This window comes from Callospermophilus lateralis, chromosome 5 (genome assembly GCF_048772815.1).
Source record: "Callospermophilus lateralis isolate mCalLat2 chromosome 5, mCalLat2.hap1, whole genome shotgun sequence".
In the NCBI taxonomy this organism is placed as follows: Eukaryota; Metazoa; Chordata; class Mammalia; order Rodentia; family Sciuridae; genus Callospermophilus; species Callospermophilus lateralis.
Window position 1 is genome coordinate 71,980,193 of NC_135309.1, and position 18,782 is coordinate 71,998,974.

The 18,782-nt window shown below is 41.0% G+C and overlaps 2 protein-coding genes across 2 annotated transcripts; both read right to left on the reverse strand.

Annotated features, from left to right (window-relative positions):
- Positions 1-1,132: 1,132 nt before the first annotated feature.
- Positions 1,133-12,694, reverse strand: LOC143399812 (protocadherin beta-13-like). Its single transcript, XM_076856836.2, has 2 exons — positions 11,825-12,694; positions 1,133-3,000 (listed from the first exon to the last, which is right to left on the reverse strand). The coding sequence occupies exons 1-2, from the start codon at positions 12,566-12,568 to the stop codon at positions 1,351-1,353; spliced, it is 2,394 nt and encodes a 797-aa protein (XP_076712951.1). The 5' UTR covers positions 12,569-12,694; the 3' UTR covers positions 1,133-1,350.
- A 456-nt stretch (positions 12,695-13,150) lies between these two features.
- On the reverse strand, positions 13,151-17,764 carry Pcdhb7 (protocadherin beta 7). Its single transcript, XM_076856837.2, has one exon. It carries the CDS (start codon positions 17,634-17,636, stop codon positions 15,243-15,245), a length of 2,394 nt encoding a protein of 797 aa, XP_076712952.2. The 5' UTR covers positions 17,637-17,764; the 3' UTR covers positions 13,151-15,242.
- Positions 17,765-18,782: the final 1,018 nt, after the last annotated feature.

Consider the following 18,782-nt stretch of genomic DNA (forward strand, 5'->3'; position numbering starts at 1 on the left):
ATAGATAAACTGTAGTGAATAGGACCTGAAACAATATTCAGTACCTTTCAAAACCTAACCCCTACAATTTGAAAATTGTCTTCTTTCATTCACTTACACATGCTTTTCAATTTCTAATACCTTTTTTGTCTTTGTTTTTCTTATATAAAATTTAAAATACCTTGCAGAATTAAAGAATGGCCTAACCTTTATTTTAAGGTTCCTCTTAATTGAAATCCAGTAAGACTTTATGTGCATTAAATAAAGGGAGGTAAAGATCACAACTAACACATCATAACATTATGGAAAGTAAAAATAACATTATACCATTTGCTTCACAGTAATTTTATTCAAAGGCTCAATATCTAGAAAGATAGTCTTCTACATATTATGATTTTCCTACAAAAAGCAAGTGATATAAATTAAGTCTAGTAAGTCTAGGGAGATATATAAGGAAAAGGCTAGATATCACCAAGAAACAAAAGCAAACAACAAAAACCACTACTCTGCTGAATATAAAAGACACGTTATGAGAACCTCTAATTGATAGTTTCTATTGTTTTTTCAACTGAGTGGAAATGGATTGCTAGCCAATAAAACTTAACAGGGATCTCTGATTTTTTTTCACACACAATTAAAAGCAACAAATTATGAAATATTTCTATATGATGCTGTAGAATGCCCAAAGTTTGTCTTTATGGCTTCAAACATAAGAGCATTTACACACTCAATATTTTACAATGACGTTTCTTTTTATGTTCAGGTTAGGCTGATTAGATATTTATCATACCACTTATAACAGAAATATTATTATTAAATACAGAAACATCAACAGGGAAAACAGAACTTTAAAAAGTAACATAGTTTAAGAAAGATGTAATAATTAAAATCAAGGATTACAAATCAACAAGAAGACCAATTTAGAAAGGAAAATAGAAATATCAAATAGTATATATGATATCCCATGCAGCAGAAGTCTAGAAAAGGGAGAACCAACATGAAATATATGTTGATAATAAAATCAATAAAACACATTGGGTGAAAGAAAATTTTAAAATGCTGTCAGCTTTGAAGATAAAGCCAACTCATTAATAGTCTATGAGGAAAAAAGTCTATGAGAAACAATTGAGTAAACATAAAGAAAAAACTGTAGTAAACTGATAATGAATTAAAATGAAAAATAAATAGTACTGAAAAAATTGATGATAATGAACATAAACAATTTAACCAACAAGACAATATTAAACAGTTTATGACAAGACATGTTGGCATATGCTTGTAATCTCAGCTACTTTAGAGGCTTAAGCAGGGTGATACACCAGCACTGGGAGTGGGTGAGTAAGTGTCTTTCCCTTATTGAATGGATTTCTATCAATAATTAAATCCAAAAGTAGTGTGGAAGAAAGAATTTTCCTCTATTTCTTTCTCAGGGCACTGGGGCGGGAGGATGGGGATAATTGGCTTCAAGAACTTAAATTCGCTGGTCGCAGAACCTCCCTTCAGACACACCTCTTGTTGGTAACTCTGGGACAGAGTGCCAGTGCTGGCGACATCCACCAGGTGGCCAGGAAAGTGGCCCTCAGGCACAGAACACACCCCTAGCGATGCCGCCCTGCTCCTCCTGCACAGCCTCACCGCCACGAACACTAGCACAGAGAAGAGGAAGAGCGATGACACAGAGGCCAAAGCAATGACCAAATAGACAGTGAGCGAGTCCCCCTGGGCGCGCTCAGGCGCCACTTCCGGGAGCGGTAGGTAGGGCTGGGAGAAGCCATCCACCAGCAGCACGTGCAGCGTGACGCTGGCAGACAGCGGAGGCTCGCCATTGTCCTTGACCAGCACCACCAGCCTGTGCCTGGCCGCATCACGCTCGCTCAGCAGCCTGGCGGTGCGCACCTCGCCATTGTGCGCCCACACGCCAAACAGCCCTGGCTCCGTGGCCTTGAGCAGCTGGTATGACAGCCAGGCGTTCTGACCCGAGTCTCCATCCACTGCCACCACCTTGGTGACCAGGTAGCCCTGCTCTGCCGCCCTGGGCACCAGCTCGGTGCAGGGCGCAGAGGCGTTCTGCAGCGGGTACAGCACGAAGGGCGGGTTGTCATTTTCGTCCAGCACCACCACGCGCACCAGCGCCTGACTGCTGAGCGCAGGCGAGCCTTGGTCGGTGGCGCCCACGTGGAACTCGAACGCCTGCAGGGCCTCGAAGTCCAGCGCCCTCAGCGCGAACAGCTGCCCATTGTCTGCGTTGATGGAGACCAGCGAGGTGAGGGGCAGGTTTGGGTCCTGGTTTGGCAGCAGTGAGTAAGTGATCTGGGCGTTGGTGCCCGAGTCTTTGTCTGTAGCGCTGACACTGCCTATGTGCAGGGCGGGCTGGTTGTTCTCGCGCACTAACAGCGTGTAGGAGGTTTCTCTGAAGGCAGGGGCGTTGTCGTTGATGTCTGATACCTGCACTGTTATGTTAAGCTGTGTTTTCAATCTGGGTGTCCCCATATCTGTAACCGTGATGGTCACGTTGTATTCCTCTCTTTCTTCTCTGTCTAGTGCTCTCTTTGTTTTCAAGGTGTAAAAGTTTTTGCCTGAAGGTTTTAGAAGAAAGGGCATGTCTTCCTGAATGGAGGAAATCGTCTTTCCGTTGTTCCCAGAGTCAGGATCTGAAACTCTGAAAACAGCAACCACCATCTCCGGGGAGTTCTCCGGAATGGGACTGGTGAGTGCAGACATGGTCACTGCGGGGTGGTTATCATTTACATCCACCACCTGCAGGAGAAGAGTGCATTTCCCCCAAAGACCTCCTCCGTCTGTAGCCTTGATGTCCACTTCATAAAACGGGACTGTTTCAAAATCTACTTGTTTTCTAAGTCGAATTTCTCCTGTGATAGGATTTAGCTCCAAAGTTTTGCTAACATCTTCTGAAGCCTGAAAGAGCATATATATTATTTCCCCATAGACGCCATCGTCTAAATCAGTGGCGGAGACAGTGACTACCAGAGAACCTACCGGGCTGTTCTCAGGAATTTGCACCTTGTAGATTGGCTGCTGAAACTCAGGGGCATTATCGTTGATGTCCACCACTTCAATGAGGACCTGTGTGGTTCCAGACAGCGGAGGAGAGCCGCCATCCAGAGCTGTCAGGGTTAATCTTAGTTCAGGCTCTTCCTCTCGATCCAGCTCTTTTTCCAAAACCAGTTGAGGATATTTCTTGCCGTTGCTGCGTTCATAGGTAAGAATGCGGAAATGGGAGTTGGGGCTGATTTGATAGTTCTGAACATTATTGCTTCCAACGTCCAAGTCCAGAGCATTATTCAGAGGGAATACATTTCCTAGGGGGCTGTTTTCCAGTATTTTAAGAAGTATTTCTCTTTCTGGGAACACAGGAGAATGATCATTTATGTCTTTCACCTTCAGTTCAGCCTGAAATATCTCTAAGGGTTTTTCCATTAACACTTGGAAATTTAGTATACAAGGCTCAGTGGGCCCACATAGCTCCTCTCTATCTAATTTCTCATTTATGAGCAAATCCCCAGTTTGAACCTTGAGCTGCAAATACTCTTTGTTTCCTTGGGAAATGATCCGGGCCCCGCGGGTGGACATCTCTGCCAACTCCAGCCCTATGTCTTTCACTAGATTTGCCACTAAGGAACCTTTCTCCATTTCTTCCACTACCACATATGGTCCCAACTCAGCGCCTGCCCCAGACAAGCTCAGCAAAACAAAGAAAATTAAGACTTGCCTTTGTCTCTGATTTGGCAGCCATTCAATCTCCATTGCTATTTCCTGGAAATTCTTGTTCACAGGAGATTCACGTGTACCCAGGGTCTTGTTAGCGCTGTCCAGCAGTCCAGAATGCCAGAATTAAGCGGTAAACAGAATTTTTAAAGATATCGCACTCGCTTTTGCTCTGGCGGAGAAAGCTTTTCTTTTGCTTCTAGGCGGCAAGAAACTGGCTGGCAAACTGGAATTGCGGAAGCCAGTGTTCACGTTTTCCATTTTCTTGACCTGTAGCGCCACCATGCGTTCACTTAGTCTTACTTTTTTTTTTTCTGATGGAACTGGAGACCAAATTTTCCAAAATGAAGGAATAGGCTATGTGATATTAAACACTTGAGTTTTATTTTCAAGAGGCTTTTGTATGTACAGAGAGAACACTGGTGTTTCATGGAAAGGAGTACAAATGGCACACTATCACTGATATTATTGACTATGCTGTTGTTAATGATTAAATGTTGCTATTTACATCTAAACTAAGAAGAACATACATGTAGGAGCAAAATGTTTCCAAAGTAACACACATATTTTTCAGGGTACTTATTATAGTATTACAAATGAATGGACAATGCAAAAATTACAATCAGTGGGGTTCTAAAGAATGTAGTTAACCTTTTTTGATGTGGTGCAATCCCCAGGGCTTCTTGCATGGGAGGCAAGACCTTTACCACAAAGACACATCCAAGCCCCTAACCAATGCTTTATTAAAGAATAAGTAACTTCTTTCCAACACCTAACCTCAAAACTGAATTTTTACAATTTTCAAATTAATGGAAAATTATTTTCTAAATAGGCAAATCTCAAGGTTGGCCCTGCCACACTTTGGAATTCTGTTTTTTTAAATTTTAACAAGAACAATTTCTATCTTATTCTTTTAAAAACATCTTTGAGATGTAACTCAAATGCCCAAAATTCACCAACTTGAAGCATATGATTCAGTGGCTCTTAATGTATTCACATTGTTGTACTTCCATAATCACTCAATTTTAGAATATTCCTATCACTTTAAGAAGAAACATTATCCTTTATCTATAATCCCACTATTGTCCCATTTCTCCTAGCTTCAACCCCAAGCATTTATTAATCTACTTTTTTTATAGAGTTCCCTATTTTAAACTTTTAAATGAAGGAAATGATATAATATGCAGACTTTTATGACTGGTTTCTTTCACACAGAATAATGCTTTCAAGGTTTCATTCAAGTTTTAGCATGTAGCAACACTTCTTTTATAACTGAATAATATTGTGTTGTTCAGATAGATCAGATTTTGATGATCTATTCATCCACTGAGGGACATTTGAGTTGTCCCCTTTGGGCTATGTTGACAAAGCTGTTGTGAACATTCTTATACCAGTTTTTGGGTGGACCTCTAATTTTATTTTGCTAATAGTGAAATTGCTGGATCATATGCTATTTATATATTTAATTGTTTCAGGACCTACCACACTTTTCCCCTAAATGGCTGAATCATTCTACATCCTCAGCAGTGTATCAGGATACCAATATTCCCACATCCTCCCAATGCTTGTTATTATCTGAGTTTTCGTATGTAGCTACCTCAGTGAAATGGTGTCTCACTGTAATTTTGATTTATATGTCCCTAATTACTAATGATATTGAACATCTTTTCATTTATTGGCCATTGGTTATCTTCCTTAGAAAAAATGTCTATTCAGATTTTTGCCTGTTTTGTGAATTCAGCTATTTGTTTTATAATTGAATTACAAGTGCCCTTTATAATTCTAGGTATAAGACCCTTATCAAATTTGGATTCTTTTGTTTGTGTTTCCCATTTCTGTAATTTGAATTGAATTGCAATTCATGGTGGGATAGAGGTATAACCAGTGGCAGAGTTGGCTAGCATGCATGAGACCTGGATTTGAGCCCCACAACTATAAAAACAGTTTATGATCTTTATCAATTTAGTGCTCTTGTGCATGAATTTAAGAACCTTGTTTTGAGTTCAAGCATCAAATCAGTGAGGCCTAACTTTCTGCTATAAAGACTTTCATGTGTCCTCCTTTGACCACAGGTGGGTGGTACTGTTAAAATGGAGAATTTTCTTCCAAGTGAACAACCTGTGGTAGACAGAATAATAGCTACTCAAAGATGTCTTCAAATATGTAAATATGTTACCTTACATGGCAGAAAAATTATTTGCAAATCTGTTTAAATTCAAGATCTTGTGAAGAGAAGATCATCCTGTATTAGGACACTCGGGGGTAAGTGACGAAAAAAAGCTGCCCGTCCATAGATAGGATGGGAGCAATCTGCTCATCCCTAGGCAGATAGGGTGAGAGGAAAAATGGCCATTTCGAGAAAATGGAGAAGATTGATGCAGTATGTTTGTGTCTTGTTTTGTCTTGAAATGTTGTATTGTCTTTGTGTTGAAAATATGGAAGGGGTGAGAAGTAAATTGATAAGGGAAAAAGGCACCCCAGTGGAACCAAGAATAGTTAGGGCATGTGTTGATAAAAGCCCAGAAACTCTAGTCAGAAAGAAAAAGAAAGATCAGAAGAAGAAGGATTATCAGGAAAAAAGTTGCAGCAACAGGCTATTACTGAATACTTTTTGATACCGGAGGGTGTGTGAAACGACAAGGCGGCTGCCACCTGCCCAAGCCGATCATGGCGCAGCAAGAATTTTCCAAGGGGAAGTTGCCGGCTCTTCCCCGCCCCCCTGCCCGGGGGAGCGGAACGCCACTGTGAGCCCAAATCTAGACCTGACCTGGAGGCACAGTCTTGCAGACTTTTGCTCCCTGTGCCCGGAAGCAGTTTGAGTCTGGGACTCTCCCCAGGGCCATCTGGGGCTGCCCCGGATGCTACAGCTGGCAGAAGATGCTACTGGCTTCCCTGAAGTTTGATGATTTCCAAGGCCAGTAACTACAATGGGTCTCCCACACCTGGAGGCTAATGAGTAATGAGTACTATTAAGGCTTATTTCAAATGTAAAAAACCTTGAGATAATGTACTAAATTGTTCATTAGTAGAATGCTACAGATTTTCTTTAGCCATCCAGAATTCCTGCCTGCCTCCCAATGCCAGTAAAGACCAAGGTGAAAGAATTTACAGTGTTGCTGAGAACCGGAGGAAACTTCGCCTGAGAACCCCAGGAGACTTCGGAGCTGTTGCTGTTTCTGCTGCTACAACTTAAGCTAGCTGCCTGCAGAACTTACCTGGACTGTGATTTACCTGGACTGTGAGTTAATCTATTGAGACACTGTTTTACCTGGACTGAGACAACAAACTGTAATCTACAACAAATTGTAACTCGATATCTTTACAAATGGTGTCATTGCTGGTATAATTTTTCCAAAGGCTTCTTGCATGGAGCCATCAATTAGCTTGGAATTTTAACATTTTGTATCCTCCCTTTCTGTTTCTAGCAGGTTATTTATGGTGTTTCTGTAAAAAACACTATGGTCGTTATTTAAATTAAACAAAAGGGGGATATGAGTCTGTAAACAAGTCTGGATGGCGCTGGCAAAATGCCAGAGGGAGTGGTTTGTAAAGTAACAAAAGCAAGCCATTAAGTGTGGAGATTCCTGATTGGTTGACTGCTGTATCTAGTTTATGCTAATTAAGATAAGCTGTGCAAAATGTATAAATACCTCTGTTATCCTACAATAAACGGCTTCCATTCCTGCTGCATCAACGTACACAAGTCATTCGTCACCCCCCGATTATTCTGCTGCAGCCGGACTGCGGCATATAGATAAGAAGGATCTTCCCTGGCTACAGTCAGAGGGAGATGTAACCAGTAAAGAATGGATAGAGTAGCAATGTTGCTGGCTTTGAAGATGGATGAAGGGGTCATGAGACAAGTAATAAAGGTAGTATCTAGAATATGGAAAATACAAAAGAAATGGGTTCTCTCTGCCACTGGCATGCAATGCATCCCTATTGATTCAGTATTTTAGTTCAGTAAGATCCAGATCAGACTTCTTGTCTACAAACTGTAAGATTATACAATTTAATTGTTTTAAGTAACTAACTTTGTGATTTTTCCCAGCAACAATAGAAAACTAATGTATTAACACAAATATGGATTTACATGCATCCAGCGGTTGAATCAACAAAAGTTATCATTTCTATAAGAATAATATTATCATAACAAATGCTGAAGAGTGATTCTTTCATCACTGGTGGATCATTCTTTCTGAACAGTCATTTATGACCCATATATAGTTTTTTCCCCCAGCATAATTTAAAGAGGAATTCCCAAACACATTGGTAATCTTAACAGAAAATAACTGGAGCTCATCATATTTTTCCTACTGAATTTCCAGATCTCTAAGTTATTTAGTGATGAAAACACCTCCATAATATTGTAATTTTCTAAAATTAGGTTTTGATTACAATTAGTACTGTAATAGCAACTGCTTTCAAACATATTTCAAACATTTGCCAAAATGAATATGGTATATTTAATTTTAATAAGGGACTTATGAAAATATAATGAAGAAAGTTTCCACTTCCAAAACAAAATAAAAATAAATATATTACATCTGATAAAAGAACACTGAAGAAAAAGCATAAGAAATTCAAGAAATGCAACCAGAGGGTAACTACTCTTTTTCAATGCACTCATTTCTACAATAATGAATGTGACATTCTAAGGACACCACTGATACAATTAGACTGATTCAGATCAATTGTGGTAGATGACCCAGCATATTTAAAACAGAACTTCTCCAACAACTTTGATTTTTTTGATCTACAGCAGTGTGGTCATTGGTATAGAAATATATACAAACTATAGTGTGAAAGTTTTATTTTCACATGGGAATTTAATTCATGGAATAAAATTAAGACTAATAGTGGAATTTACTTCTTTGGAAAACAATGATCCCAGGTAAGGCTTGCCAATATAGCATACTGGTTAAGAACTGAGGCATTAAATTCAGGTAGACTTAAATTTATATTTCAAATTTTTCCCTTTATTACTCAGAATCATAAATCCCCAATTTCCTCATATGTAAAAAGGGGATAATATGCTGGCTCCCTCAGGGTTTGGGAAAAGATTAAAAAGATAATGAATATAGAGCACGATACACTACTTTTAGTGAAATTAGAAATCAAGAAACACACAAGTGTCAAAAGATCAATTACATCAAACTGCATAGCTAAGATTTGTGCATTTTATGTATGTATTACTGTTAATTAGATTCTACTGGAGGCAGCATAAAAACTGAAATAGTGGTGGGCTAATAAGATAAATGTTCCCTTATTGCTTAAGTAAAAAAAAAAATCAGAAGTAGGATGGCATGATGACTAAATAGTCACTACACTATCTCAGTCCATTGTTTCTAAGATCCAACATGGCTGTTTGTGTATAACCCATTCCATACATATTTCAAGCACCACAAAGCTGTTGGAGAAGGAAAAATTGAGACTCCTTCCTGATGATTTATTTCCTTCTAAAAGGTCTTCTTGGGTTTAGGGGATGGAACTCAGTGGTAGAGTCTTTGCCTAGCAAGTGCAAGGCCCTGGGTTCAATTCCCAGAACCAAAAATGTCTTGGGAGTTTCCCAGAATTATTGTACATGCATCTAAACTATAACATAGTCACATGTCCAATTCTAACCACCAAGAAGTCTTTGAAGATATATTCTTTTGACCAAGTACACTAATGCCCTAAACTTGGGGTCTAATACTAAAATTTAAAAGATGAATGAACATTGGCCTATGTATTTTCTGTCACAGATGATGAAGAAAAGCCAATTTCACTATTTTGCTACTTCATCTCACAAGATAGTTACGGTGCAATATTTATTTCCCTTCCTTTAACACCAATGAAACTAAGTGAAAATCAGTTTAAAATAATTAATTAAAAACTTGGAGTTGGGGATATGGCTCAGTTGGTAGAGTGCTTGCCTTGAATGCACAAGTTCAATCCCCAGCATCACACACACACACACACACACACAACCCCCCCAAACCTCATATGGTGATAAAAGAAGCACAATTATATAATGCTTTAAGGAAAAAACAGTACCAAAGAAGATTATTACTATGTGGAGAAAATAAAGCATGACCTAGATATCCTCACTGTACAGTTATCTTCCTTCCTGATTGGACATTAGAGTGTTAGTTTGTATTAGTGCTCTGTAGATATTTAATGGTTTAACAACTAACAAAATATTCGAGGAATTGCAATTGACTATGTAGAATTAATTTTCCAGACTTCCTCCCTATTCCTAAACTTTTTCACAACAAAGATTTGTATGACCATTGACATCAGCAGTGTCAATTTTGAAAGGCAAAATTTAGGATCACTCATTTTACACACATGGAGAAAAGATAAGAAATCAATATTTTAATCCAGTGAAAACCTAACTACTGCAGGCAAGTTAATATTCTGACAGAAAAACCATCTCTTTGAATTTGTCACAAAATTAAATATCATATATTTTAAAAGATTATTTTAACTGAATATTGAAACCTAAGTTATTTCTATAGTTGGGGTTTTGTTACATTTCTGACCCAAGGGAATGGTCTTGGAAAGTAGGTAAAATAGGTTTCAGAAACTTGAATTCACTGGTCCCTGAGCCTCCTGTCAAGAACACCTCATACTGGTAGCTCTGGGACAGAGTCCGGGTGCCAGGGACGTCCACCAGGTGGCCAGAAAAATGACCCTCAGGCACAGAACAGACACCCAGCGGCACCGCCCTGCGCCTCCTGCACAGCCTCACCACAACGAACAACAGCACAGAGAAGAGGAAGAGCGACGACACCGACGCCAAGGCGATGACCAAGTAGACAGTGAGCAAGTCCTCCTGCGCGCGCTCGGGCACCACTTCCGGGAGTGGCAGGTAGGGCTGGGAGAAGCCATCCACCAGCAGCACGTGCAGCGTGACGCTGGCAGACAGCGGAGGCTCGCCATTGTCCTTGACCAGCACCACCAGCCTGTGCCTGGCCGCATCGCGCTCGCTCAGCAGCCTGGCGGTGCGCACCTCGCCATTGTGCGCCCACACGCCAAACAGCCCTGGCTCCGTGGCCTTGAGCAGCTGGTATGACAGCCAAGCGTTCTGGCCCGAGTCTCCATCCACCGCCACCACCTTGGTGACCAGGTAGCCCTGCTCTGCCGCCCTGGGCACCAGCTCCGTGCAGGGTGCAGAGGCATTCTGCATTGGGTACAGCACGAAGGGCGGGTTGTCATTGTCGTCCAGCACCACGACGCGCACCAGTACCTGGCTGCTGAGCGCGGGCGACCCTTGGTCTGTGGCGCCCACGCAGAACTCGAATGCCTGCAGGGCCTCGAAGTCCAGCGCCCTCAGCGCGAACAGCTGCCCATTGTCTGCGTTGATGGAGACCAGCGAGGCGAGGTGCAGTTGCGAGTCCTGGGTTGGCAGCAGCGAGTAGGTGATCTGGGCGTTGGTGCCTGAGTCTCTGTCTGTGGCACTGATACTGCCTATGTGCAGGGCGGGGCTGTTGTTCTCTTGCACCAATAGGATGTAGGAGGCTTGCGTGAAGATTGGCGAGTTATCATTGACGTCTGATACCTGCACTGTTATGTTAAGGTGTGTTTTCAATATTGGTGTCCCCAAATCCGTGACAGTGATGGTGATGTTGTACTCAGCTGTGTTCTCTCTGTCCAGTGGTCTCTCTGTTAATAGGGTGTAAAAGTTTTCCACTGAAGATTTCAGGAAAAAGGGTAGATCCTCCTGAATGGAACAACTTATTTTCCCATTTTCTCCTGAATCAAGATCTAACACACTGAAAACTGCAACCACCGTCTCAGGAGAGTTCTCAGATATGGGACTAGTAAATGCAGACATGGTAACTTCTGGGGCATGGTCATTCACATCCGTGACTTGGATCAGAACCGCGCATTTTCCAGTAAAGCTTCCAGCATCTCTCGCTTCTATATTGACTTCATAGGACTGAACTCTTTCAAAATCAAGTTGTTCTTTCAGTCGAATTTCTCCTGTCAAGGGATTGATTGCAAATGTTTTGCTAATCTCATCTGAAGCCTGGAACAGTGAATAAGAGACCTCTCCATTGACTCCAAGGTCTACATCCGTTGCAGAGACCGTGACAATCAGGAAACCTATCGGACTGTCTTCAGGAATCTGCACCCTATAGATGAGCTGCTGGAATTCCGGGGCATTATCATTGACGTCCACGACTTCAACGTGGATCTGAGCTGTGCCAGACCGTGGCGGAGAGCCGCCATCCTGTGCTGTGAGGGTTAACTTGAGCTCAGGTTCCTCCTCTCGATCCAGCGCTTTCTCCAGCACCAGCTCGGGATATTTCCTGCCATCGCTGCGTTTTCGGGTAAGGACCCGAAAATAGGGATTGGGACTGATCACATAGTTCTCAATATTATTTTGGCCTATATCCATGTCCTGAGCATTCTTCAGAGGAAATGTAGTTCCAGAAGGACTGCTCTCTGATACTTTCAGCAACATTTCTTTGTCCAGGAACTCCGGAGAGTGGTCATTTATGTCTATTATTTGTAGCTCAGCTTGAAAAAATTCTAAAGGACTCTCTAGTATCACCTGGAAACGAAGCACACAGGGCTCTGTGTGCCCACACAATTCCTCCCTGTCCAGTTTTTCATTTAGTAACAATTCCCCCGTGTCCTGATTGAGCTGCAAATGTAGCTTATTCCCTTTGGAGAGGATTCTAACCCCCCTCCTGGAGAATTCCCTTTGTCCCAGACTCAAATCCTTTGCTAGATTGGTTACAAAGGAGTTGCCTTCAGTTTCCTCCACTACAGAATAGCGCCTAGGCTCTCCCGCTCCCTCCTGAAATAAGCCCAATAGGAAAAAGAAAATGACTTGCTTTTGTCTGCAGATGCGTTTCCCGCTGGCCTCCATTGTGTTTGGTACAGCCCACCGCAAGATTGTTCTGCTGAACTGTAAAGTCCCGAGTATCTGATGCTGTGGTATGCCGCAAGATATCTGAGAAATATTCCAGTTCTTTTTAGAGTCCTTTTCAGAGGATCCAGTCCTCCTTTCTGTGGCATTCAAGCTTGGGTTGGGTTTCTAGCCTCTGCTGGTAAATTTTCCCGTATTGGAGTCGCAGCTATGGTTCCGGTTTGTACCTTCTTATCCTGCAGCGCCACCAAGCGTCCTTATAGGTTCTTACAATTTGTGGAATGAAAATGGATGCAATATTCCTAACATTGCCTCTCTGTACCAGTGGGCTATATAAAGTTACAACACCACATCAACTATCACTGTACCATTTGGGGTGGACAATTACCTGAAGCACACAGGAAATGACATTAGCAGAGATTTTCAGTAATTCTAATTGAGTTTGGGGCAAAAGGTACATATTATTGTAATAATCTAATCAGAAAAAACATACATTGGAATAACATAGAAAACTTTCATAATTAAACACTTTTAATTGCTATGAATTATGGCAACAATTATTACATATGAAACTTCCTTAGGCAAATTATTTAATCTTTCTTTGCCTCAGTTTACACACATGTAAAGTGAAATAGTAATAACAACTATCACATAGGGCTATTATGAATTTCCCACCTTACAGATGAGTAAACTAATGTAGAGAAAAGTTAACTTTATAAATAAACAACGTATAGTGATTTGATGCCACTAGCTAGCTGAATCTGCATGAATCCATTGTTGTGACTAGAAAACACCTAAAAATTCACATGGTAGATGAATGCATAAACAGGACTATCTCAGAAAGAAGTTATGTCAAATATGAAACAAGGAAACACTGAAAAGCTTGTCTAAATAGAGTCATAAATTCAGTACAATCTGTGACAGCAGTAGTAAATATATATCTTGGAAGAATGTCTTTTTTGATTACCTCTATTTCTTTTCTCACAGAATCAACTTCTAATAACCTTGTCATTTTAAAAAATCTCAAACCCCATAAAAGAATAATATTATAACCCTCCATGTACTGATCACTAGTTTCAACAGTTATCAATATGTTTCCATAATATTTTATCCCATCAATCCAACATTTTCACATTCTAGAAAAAGTGAATTTTCATCCACAAATACTTTGTTATGCATTTCTCACTGTAAAAACTTAAACCTAAACTACAATGTCATTATCATACCTAAGAAATTGTTAATATTAAAATTCATATATATTCAAATTTCTCTAGTGTATTCAAAATCATTCAGTCAATATCAAGCAAGATACACACATTGTATTTGGCTGTAAAGTCTCTCAAGTTCTTTTACTGTGTAAACTTCCCGTTTTCAATTTCCATGCTATTTGTTTGTTGAGAAGTTACTGAAAACAATTTAAGATTTTATTACTGTATTTTATCTGTACACTATATCCCACTTATACTGTATGTTGATATTAATACTATTTTTGGCAATAATATATACTATTTTGAGAGCACTCAAGCATGCTAATTGCTGTATCCAGGATCTACACCTCCAGCTCTGGATAATTTTTAAATACAAAGCTTCTCCTTAATGCACCATAATTTCTAAAATTTATTAACAGTTTATGTTTCTCTTTGATGCTATTTGATACTACACTATTCATTTTATTATTTTTTTTCTGACTAAGCACTGCATTAAATTGAGTAGGAAATTCTTAAAAATAAATTTTTAAATTAAATTGGGAAAAAGTATTATGAATGTAGCTATGAAATACTGCTGAAGAAACACTGTAATGTGAGGAAAATAATAAGCTAATGAAGCAACAAAATTATGTAATATCCCTACTCAGGACCATTAATCTTTTCTGTTAAATGAAAAACATATGTTCAGGAAAAAGCACTAGTTGATCAATTTCAATTTGTTTTACTTGATATTTGGTTAGATCAGATCTTTAATAGTAATAGTTGAATAACTGTTTCATAAAAGATGGCTTGTTGGTTTATTAAAAAATAAAACTACAGACCTGTAGTAATATCATTACACCCAGCAGTGTGATAAAAAAACTCTTTTATTGTTTAGAAACATGCCAAGTGCTATCTAGTGACAGAAAACAGTATAGCATTGGTGCCATCATACCAACAAAAATAACTAGGAGATTCTTAGTTCTGTTATTTACTAGTTGGTGACCTTACTGAGTCACTATGACCATATATTTGCTCACTTCTGAAATACCTCCCCTCAAAGGTTTCATTGGCAATTAATTGTGTTAAGATAGTGTATGCTAGACCATACGTGCTTTGAAAAAAATCTTTAAAAAATACTCTACAATCTCTGCTCCCCAAACTTATAGTAGGTACACTTGTACAGAATCCCAGTCAACTACAAAAACTAGCAATAAAGAATGAAGACAATGGAGAGCAATTTAAAATAACTCTAAATAAATTTAACTGCGCTTAAACTTCTCCAACTGCACATTAAGCATAATTGTTTGGAATAAAACATGACACACATATACTTCATGCTTGTGGATGGTTCTTGGGAATTAAGCTGGATCCTTCTTTGACTTAAAGAGTTCTTGAAATACTGCAAAGTCACTTCTTTTCAGGTATCCAGGGTAAGTTTCCAACTAGGAATATATCCTCAGAGAGAAGGGCTTATTTATCATTCTTTATGAGAAACCCAAATTATTCTGAAATGAGGGATTTTCCTCCACTTCCCTCCCTATGCTCTGGGATAGTATATTGGGGAAAATTGGTTTTAGGAATTTGAACTCACTGTTGGTCCCTGAACCTCCTTTCAGACACACCTCATACTGGTAGCTCTGAGACAGTGTCCCGGAGCCACTGACATCCACCAAGTGGCCAGGAAAATGGCCCTCAGGCACAGAACAGACACCCAGCGGCGCCGCCCTGCGCCTCCTGCACAGCTTCACCACCACGAACACCAGCACAGAGAAGAGAAAGAGAGACGACACGGACGCCAAGGCGATGACCAAGTAGACAGTGAGCGAGTCCCCCTGCGCGCCCTTGGGCGCCACTTCCGGGAGTGGCAGGTAGGGCTGGGAGAAGCCATCCACCAGCAGCACGTGCAGCGTGACGCTGGCAGACAGCGGAGGCTCGCCATTGTCCTTGACCAGCACCACCAGCCTGTGCCTGGCCGCGTCGCGCTCGCTCAGCAGCCTGGCGGTGCGCACCTCACCATTGTGCGCCCACACGCCAAACAGCCCTGGCTCCGTGGCCTTGAGCAGCTGGTATGACAGCCAGGCGTTCTGGCCTGAGTCTCCATCCACCGCCACCACCTTGGTGACCAGGTAGCCCTGCTCTGCCGCCCTGGGCACCAGCTCAGTGCAGGGCGCAGAGGCGTTCTGCATTGGGTACAGCACAAAGGGCGAGTTGTCATTTTCGTCCAGCATCACCACTCGCACCAGCGCCTGGCTGCTGAGTGCAGGCGAGCCATGGTCTGTGGCGCCCACATGGAACTCAAATGCCTGCAGGGCCTCGAAGTCCAGTGCTCTCAGCGCGAACAGCTGCCCATTATCTGCGTTGATGGAGACCAGCGAGGTGAGGGGCAGGTGTGGGTCCTGGGTTGGCAGCAGCGAGTAGGTGATCTGGGCGTTGGTGCCTGAGTCTCTGTCTGTGGCGCTGATGCTTCCGATGTGCAGGGCGGGCTGGTTGTTCTCATGCACTAGCAGCACGTAGGATGTTTGTGTGAAGGCGGGGGAATTGTCGTTGACGTCAGAGACAAGGACAGTAATGTTGTGTTCAGTTTTCAGCCTTGGTGTCCCCAAGTCAGTGACAGTGATTGTGATGCTGTATTCAGTGTTCTGCTCTCGATCCAAAGATCTCTCTGTTACCAATGTATAGAAATTTTCTACAGATGGCTTCAGGACAAAGGGGAGATCATCCTGGATGGAACACACCATTTTCCCATTGTTCCCTGAATCTCTGTCTCTAATCCTAAAAACAGCAACCACAGTCTCTGGTGAGTTTTCTGCAATTGGACTAGTAAATGATGATATGAGAATTTCTGGTGGATTATCATTTATATCTGTTACCTCAACAATCACTGTGCAATTTCCAGAAAGTCCTCCACCATCTTTGGCCTGAATAGTTAATGTATAAGTTTGAATTGCTTCATAGTTCAATCTGGCTTTAAGATAAAGATACCCAGATGTTGAATTGATTTGAAATGTTTTGAGAATTCTTTCAGTGGCATAAAAAAATGCATAGACTATTTCCCCGTTACTTCCTGTATCTAAATCTCTAGCTGAGACAGTGACGACCAGGGAGCCAACCGGGCTGTTCTCAGGTACCTGCACTTTGTAGAGCGACTGCACAAATTCAGGGGCATTGTCGTTGACATCTACCACCAGGATGCGTAATAGCGTGGTTCCGGATCTGCCCGGAGAGCCGCCATCCAAAGCCGTGAGGGTTAAACTGAGCTCAGGTATCTCCTCTCGATCCAGCGCTTGATCCAGTATCAATTTAGGAAGAAGATTCCCCTCCCCACCAACATGGACATTAACGTGGAAATAGGCATTAGGGCTGATGGTGTAATTACTCAGGCTGTTGGTTCCAACATCTGAATCCTGTGCACTTTCTAAAGGAAATGCTGCACCTGGATTTGTACTTTCTGATATTTTCAAGAGAATCTCTTTGTCTAGAAAGACTGGAGAATGATCATTGATGTCTCTGACTTGTAGTTCAGCACGGAAAATCTGAAAAGGCTTTTCCAATAACAACTGGAAAGGAAGCACACAGGGCTCTGTGGGGCCGCATAGTTCTTCCCGGTCCAATTTCTCATTTAGAAGTAAATCACCAGTAAGCGAATTGAGCAGCAAAAATCGCATATTCTGGTCTGAAACAATTCTAGACCGTCGGTCTGAGAGTTCTCCCACCCTCAACCCCAAGTCATTGGCCAAATTGGCCAGAAAAGTTCCTCTCTCAGTTTCCTCCGCCACAAAATACCGAAGCGGTTCCGCGCCAGCCCCAAACACTCCCAGAAATAAACAGAAAAACAGGACTTGCCTTTTCTGTACAGCGTGCTCCCCACTGGTCTCCATTATTTGTCAGTCTTTCAAAAACAGAACCTCTGGGCCTCAAGCAGCTCTCAGAAAGGGCAGGAACTAAATCCTTAGAGATGGTGGGGTAAGGGCATTTCTCGTGGGGAGAGATCCCCACTTTCCCCTAACGCTTATCTACGCGATTTCCTTTCCTCTTCCCTTCTGGCCAGACTTCCCTTTACGCTGGAATCTGTAACACTCTTTGTGAGGATATTTCCCCCTCTTCTCTTTTTAGCCAGCAGCGCCACCTTGCGTTTTGTGCTTGTTATTTCTATTTTTAAGAATAGGGGAAGAAAAAAAAAAAAAAGATGGCGGATTGAAGGCATTCTGCAACAGGACTGAGTTTTTCCTTGTCCTTGGTTTCATGTCACCTCTTTTCTTCAACTGATTGCAGTAATGCTAGTAAGTAATAGCTTGTTCTCATTTCCCCCTGTGATAATCTGAATTCGTAGAAAAAAATGAATCTCTTGTTTTCTTAAATCTAGGGACAATAAATTTGGTAGCTCCCTACCAAAATCTTTTAAAAATCTGAAGAAAACCTTCTCCTATCCCAAAAATTGATAGTAAGGAATATGAAAGAAAATGAAGCCTTAATCAAGAAGCCAAGAAATATTGGTTCAGGATGTTTATTTGTAAGTCACTTAGCAATGAGGAAGTCTACACAAGCAGAATAACAGATCTTTATCAGTTTCTTGTGCATTATATAATACTTACATTTTCAAGGTCTTCACTCTTCACCCATGGTATTTTCTGGAACACTTTATGCTGCACAGCCTTCAACCTTCACTTACCTTAAGTATTATTTATAATTTATTATTCATAAACAATTTCAATGGCCAGGATCTCCAACATCCAGTGAATACTCTAAAATTGTAGTAGCAAGTTAAGTCAATCTTGCAGTTTATATTTCTAGTATTGCATCTTTAACTACTGGTGGTTGATCTCAATTTGAGAAAAATACTTTTAAAAAACATCAATCTTCTTTTCTTTATTCTTTCACAATTAAGGTAATTTTTATGTTTGTTTAAATTTTCTCTTTATACTTAAGCTTTTTTATTCTTGAGTCATTGATATGAATGAAATTTAATCATGATGTTTTATAGTTTTGGTGCACAGATAGATTTGATGTGTCAACATGATTTTAGG